The sequence below is a fragment of the Rutilus rutilus genome, assembly GCF_951802725.1.
Source record: "Rutilus rutilus genome assembly, chromosome: 15".
Lineage (NCBI taxonomy): Eukaryota > Metazoa > Chordata > Actinopteri > Cypriniformes > Leuciscidae > Rutilus > Rutilus rutilus.
The window spans coordinates 538097-544727 of record NC_140220.1 but is presented as its reverse complement, the minus strand read 5'-3'; the positions used below and the strand labels follow the sequence as shown (position 1 = coordinate 544727).

The following is a 6631-nucleotide window of genomic DNA, read 5'->3' as shown; positions in this document are numbered from 1 at the left end:
AACACTAATAGAGAGACACAACCATGATCGGATGATAAGAGCAAATCATTTGTTACTCTAACGAGAGCAGTCTCAGTACTATGGTATGGTCTAAATCCGGACTGAAAATCCTCGCAGATATCATTTCTTTCTAGAAAGGAACATAGTTGTGAAGATACTGCCTTTTCTAGTATCTTTGACAGAAAGGGTAGATTCGAGATCGGCCTGTAATTGACTAATTCTGAAGGATCAAGTTGCATTTTTTTAACAAGCGGTTTAATCATAGCCAGCTTAAAGTTTTTTGGTACGTATCCTAGAGACAAAGAGGAATTAATGATATTAAGAAGAGGATCTATGACCTCTGGAAGCATCTCTTTCAGTAGCTTAGTCGGTATAGGGTCTAACATACATGTTGTAGATTTAGATGATTTAACGAGTTTAGTAAATTCTTCCTCTCCTATAGCAATGAATGAATCAAATTTTTCCTCAGGGAGACTACAATGCACTGCCTGATGCGATACTGTAGTAGACGGTTGCATAGTTATAATTTTATCCCTGATATTATCAATCTTATGAGTGAAGAAGTTCATAAAGTCATTACTGCTGTGCTGCTTGGAACCTTCTGTGTTTGAAGCTTTCTTTTTCGTTAGTTTAGCCACTGTTTCAAATAAATACCTAGGATTATGTTTATTTTCTTCTAATAGGTTTGAAAAATAAGCAGATCTAGCAGCTTTTAAAGCCTCTCTGTAAGCAATCGAGCTCTCTTTCCATGAAATGCGAAATACCTCTAATTTTGTTTTCTTCCAGTTGCGCTCCATTTTTCTGGCTGCTCTCTTAAGGGCCTGAGTGTGCTCGTTGTACCACGGCGTTGGATTATTTTCTTTAATCTTCTTTAAGCGCAAAGGAGCAACTGTGTCTAAAGTGCTGGAAAAGAGAGAGTTAAAAGTTTCTGTTGCAATATCAAGTTTTTCTAAGCTATCCGGGATGCTAAAATGATGAAACTGATCAGGAAGATTATTAATAAAGCAATCTTTAGTAGCAGAAGTGATAGGTCTAACATATTTGTAACACGGAGTCGGCTTTGCAGCCTTGGCTAAATGTAATTTACACGAGACTAGATAATGATCTGAGATGTCATCGCTCTGCTGCAGAATTTCAACGGCATCAACATCTATTCCATGTGATAATATTAGATCTAGAGTATGATTACGACGATGAGTAGGTCCTGACACGTGTTGTCTAACTCCAATTGAGTTTACAATGTCTTTAAATGCCAATCCCAATGCATCTTTTTCATTATCGATGTGTATATTAAAATCACCAACAATTAGTACTTTATCTGCAGCCAATACTAACTCTGATAGAAAGTCCGCAAATTCTTTGATAAAGTCTGTATGGTGCCCTGGTGGCCTGTATACAGTAGCCAGCACAAATCTCAAACGTGATTTATCATTTTTACTATATATTTTTACATTAAGCACTAACACTTCAAAAGAATTATATTCGAAACTTGATTTCTTAGTGGTTTTGAAAATATTACTATAAATTACAGCAACACCACCCCCTTTGCGTTTCAGACGGGGTTCATGTTTATAACAGTAATCTTGCGGGGTGGACTCATTTAAAGTAATGTAATCGCTTGGTTTTAGCCAGGTTTCTGTCAAACACAGCACATCTAGGTTATTATCTGAAATCATATCATTAACAATGAGTGCTTTTGAAGTAAGCGATCGAATATTCAGCAACCCAAGCTTTATCATTTGCTCATCTGTATTATAGCTGTTTTTTATTTGTTGAACATCAATTAAATTTTTAACCTTAGATAGGTTTAAACATTTTTTGGATTTCCAAAATCGGGGAACAGACACAGTCTCTATATGATGATAGCTAGGTGAAAGAGGCTCTATGTGATGGGATTTATCTGACCTGGGTGACGCGAGGCCGCTAGCAGACGGTTGGTTTAGCCAGTCTGTCTGCTTCCTGACCTGGTGCCCAATTTGTCATGTTTGAGCTCTAAGACTATGAGCCATATTACTAGATAGAAGAGCAGCACCATCCCAGGAGGGATGAATACCATCTCTTTTCAACAGGTCAGGTTTGCCCCAAAAACTTTTCCAATTGTCTATGAATTCTATATTATTACACGGACACCACTCAGACAGCCAGCGATTCAGTGAACACAATCTACTAACTATCTCATCACTCCTGCGAACAGGAAGGGGGCCAGAGCAAATTACAGTGCCTGACATCGTACTTGCAAGTTCACACACCTCTTTAATATTAATTTTGGTGATCTCCGACTGGCGGAGTCGAACATCATTAGTGCCGACATGAATAATGATCTTAGAGAATTTACGATTAGCATTAGCCAGCACTTTTAAATTTGCTTTGATGTCAGGCGCTCTGGCTCCCGGCAAACATGTGACTATGTTCGCTGGTGTCTCTATTTTCACGTTCCGTGTGATCGAATCACCAATTACTAGGGCACAATCAACAGAATTCTCAGTGGGTGTTTCACTGAGCGGGGCAAATCGATTTGTTGTGGTAATCGGAACGGAAGAGTGGTTTTTTGATCCGCGACTAGAGCGATCCCTCACTGTCACCCATTTGCCCGGCTGCACAGGCTCTACTTCAGCTGGAACCGAATCATGTAAAGAGTTCACTATGCTAGGCGCATCCAAAATAGTATCTAAAGCTCTAGCACTCTTACTATCCTCAATTAAAGTTTGGATGCGTGTCTCTAATTCTGAAATCTTCTCTGTCAGCCTAACTGTCTCCTTACATTTATCACATATAAATCCTACATTGCCAACAGAGAAGTCTATGCTAAACATGTGGCATGAAGTGCAGGTGACAATTACAGGACAAGACATTACTCACCGTGTTTGTTGACTGATTATTACTTACCTGAGCTTTTATGAACTCAAAGGCGCGAGCGCGCGAGAGAAAAAATAAATAAATAAAACAGCTGAGCGCACGGGTGGCGCGTTAACAGGCTAGCAGTAGCGAATTAGCGTGTTGTGTTAGTAGTAACGGATGCTAGCGATGTCAATCTGAGATGTTGGGTAAGCTGTATTTAGTATAAACAACTACAAATTGTAGTAAATGATGGTTCAAAACAAAGAAATACGAGGCTAAGACGGAGCTTACAGCACCGAGGCAAACACACTCACAGCAGGCAGCGAGGCAGACAGGAGCAAAATCTGAGTGAGTGAGTGAGTGTGTGAGTGAGTGTGTGTGTAAGTGTGTGTGTGTATTGTGAGTGAGTTAGTGTGTGTGTAAGTGTGTGTGTCTGAGTGAGTGTGTGTGTAAGTGTGTGTGAGTGTGTGAGTGAGTGTGTGTGTGGGTGTGTGTGAGTGAGTGAGTGAGTGTGAGTGTGTGTGTGTGTGTGTGTGTGAGAGTGAGTGTGAGGCCGATCCCAGCGGGAATACCAGAGATCAGTGGCACAAGTGTGTGTGAGTGAGTGAGTGAGTGTGTGTGTGTGTGTGTGTGTGTGTGTGTGTGTGTGTGAGTGAGTGTGAGGCCGATCCCAGCGGGAATACCGGAGATCAGTGGCACAGGTGTGTGTGTGTGTGTGAGTGTGTGTGTGAGTGTGCGAGTGTGTCTGTGTCATTTCACCATAAAAATGCTCTATATGAAAAACAAAATGTTATATTCTTGCAGGGTTAGAACATCTTAATTTCCTTCACTTGAAGGTGTTTATCAGTCTGAGCCACACTTGCTTGAATATGACAGTGTTTCCTCTCCTTCCTGTACGACAGCTCAACACTTCCCGAAACTGAGTCCCGTGGAGGAGGAGGAATCCTGTCACACATCAGCGACGGTGAACCAGTTATTCCTGATGATCCTGATCCTGGAGTCGTGAGGTCGGGTCCGGCGAGGTCTCGGATCAGGCTAGCGCTGAAGCCCGTGAGCAGCCGCTGGAATTCCGCTCCTCCCGCTAGCGATCCGGCCGGTGTTCCCAGCCGTGTGCGGGGCCGGTCCCGGCGCTTTAGGGGAGCGTGGAAGCCCAAGGCTAAGTGCTGGTCGAATGTGAAGTACAGATCAGCGGGCCGGGTCAGCAGAGCGGTGGAGCTGGACGTGTGTCTGCAGCCGGACCTGGAGGACGTGGACGGAGTTCTGTTCGTCTCCTTCACTGCCAAGGTATGATGGGCTAAAGGGATCGCTCACCCAAAAATGAAAATTAGCCCATGATTTACTCTCCCTCAAGTCATTCTAGATGTATATGACATTCTTCTTTCAGACGAACACAATCGCAGTTATATAAAAGAATGTCCTGGCTCTTCCAAGCTTTATAATGGCAGTGAATGTCCGTTTCTGTTTTGAAGTCCATAAAAGTGCATCTATCCATCATAAAAGTGCATTTATCATCATAAAAGTGCATCTGTCCATCATAAAAGTGCATCTGTCCATCATAAAAGTGCATTTATCATCATAAAAGTGCATCTGTCCATCATAAAAGTGCATCTATCATCATAAAAGTGCATCTATCCATCATAAAAGTGCATCTGTCCATCATAAAAGTGCATTTATCATCATAAAAGTGCATCTGTCCATCATAAAAGTGCATCTCTCCATCATAAAAGTGCATCTATCATCATAAAAGTGCATCTCTCCATCATAAAAGTGCATCTGTCCATCATAAAAGTGCATCTATCCATCATAAAAGTGCATTTATCATCATAAAAGTGCATCTGTCCATCATAAAAGTGCATCTCTCCATCATAAAAGTGCATCTATCATCATAAAAGTGCATCTATCCATCATAAAAGTGCATCTGTCCATCATAAAAGTGCATTTATCATCATAAAAGTGCATCTGTCCATCATAAAAGTGCATCTATCCATCATAAAAGTGCATCTATCATCATAAAAGTGCATCTATCCATCATAAAAGTGCATCTGTCCATCATAAAAGTGCATTTATCATCATAAAAGTGCATCTGTCCATCATAAAAGTGCATCTCTCCATCATAAAAGTGCATCTATCATCATAAAAGTGCATCTCTCCATCATAAAAGTGCATCTGTCCATCATAAAAGTGCATCTATCCATCATAAAAGTGCATTTATCATCATAAAAGTACATCTGTCCATCATAAAAGTGCATCTATCCATCATAAAAGTGCATCTATCATCATAAAAGTGCATCTATCATCATAAAAGTGCATCTGTCCATCATAAAAGTGCATTTATCATCATAAAAGTGCATCTGTCCATCATAAAAGTGCATCTATCCATCATAAAAGTGCATCTATCATCATAAAAGTGCATCTATCATCATAAAAGTGCATCTGTCCATCATAAAAGTGCATTTATCATCATAAAAGTGCATCTGTCCATCATAAAAGTGCATCTGTCCATCATAAAAGTGCATCTGTCCATCATAAAAGTGCATTTATCATCATAAAAGTGCATCTGTCCATTATAAAAGTGCATCTATCATCATAAAAGTGAATGTCATTTAATTTAAAAGATGCAATGCTTGATTTGGTTTATATCTGTTTATTGCGCTCGCTTCCGCCCTCTTGTGGACATAGGACAGTACAGTACCTCTACAGTACTTTTTTCCTCTAACATTAAGTTTTGCTTTTAGAATTAAAATATAATTAAAATTTTGCTAATATTTAGGAAAGAAATTCAAATGTAGCTTTTCAGCCATCATGACAGCTCTAGTGTGTGTGTTCGTGTGGAGACGTTATTACACTGTGTCTGAGTTTTCGAATTATCCACATGAAAGGTTTATTATCCAGTGGATCTGTTACTGTTTATTTCACAGGAGGCGCTTGATGTTCATGTGGGAAACATGAGGAAATCTGTGCACTCGACTCCAGCATCACACACACACAACCAGACGGAGAACCTGCACTCGACTCCAGCATCACACACACACAACCAGACGGAGAACCTGCCACCTGATCCCGGTCTAACAACAGCGGAGCGAATCTCTGAGCAAGAGCTCGAGTTACTGACGCATCTGAAGCAGCTGAAGAACAGACAGATCCTTCATCCTGCGCTGCAACATGGTGAACACACACACACACACACACTCACACACGGATGCGTCGTGGACGTGTGCAGGCGCAGGTCCTCCATCTGATCTGGATACGGCCCAGATCCGGCTGACTTCCGTAAACCTCGGAATAAACAGAAAGAGTAATATTAACGTAGATGCCATTCTTCTTATGATGTACATGTACATCAGGTGTTATAGGAAGAGTTTCCGGTTCCGGCTGACCTGATCTATGCAGCCTAACATTGAATTAAAGAAGTCTATAATGTGTTGTGTGTAGGGCTGGGCGATATATCGTGTGCGATTGTTATGCGCATCTCGTCAGTAAAGCCGGTTCCTTGATTAGTAGTAAATCGCCATCACCTGCTTTCAGATGGAGCGGCATTTACAACACAGTGCCGTAGTTAACTGACAAGCTGAGCCATATCGCATTAATTATCACGGACGTATCGCCTGCGATATATCGCCCAGCCCTAGTTGTGTGTATGCTAGATCAAAGAGATGTGTTTTTAGTCTAGCTTTGAACTGACAGAGTGTGTCTGCTTCCCGGACAATGTTAGGAAGATTGTTTTACGCCATACTGAACTTGTGATCGATAAGACATCTCACACACACTCACACACACACACACTCACTCACTC

At 41.2% G+C, this 6631-nt stretch overlaps 1 protein-coding gene across 1 annotated transcript in view; it reads left to right on the top strand.

Annotated features, from left to right (window-relative positions):
• Window positions 1-6631, top strand: part of mgab (MAX dimerization protein MGA b) — a gene marked incomplete at its 5' end in the record, with an annotated part of 40844 nt that overhangs the window by 6654 nt on the left and 27559 nt on the right. The window contains 2 exons of the mRNA XM_084433391.1: window positions 3715-4122; window positions 5757-6003. Of these exons, the coding sequence (XP_084289517.1) occupies window positions 3715-4122; window positions 5757-6003 (655 nt within the window). The remainder of the gene's footprint in view (window positions 1-3714; window positions 4123-5756; window positions 6004-6631) is intronic.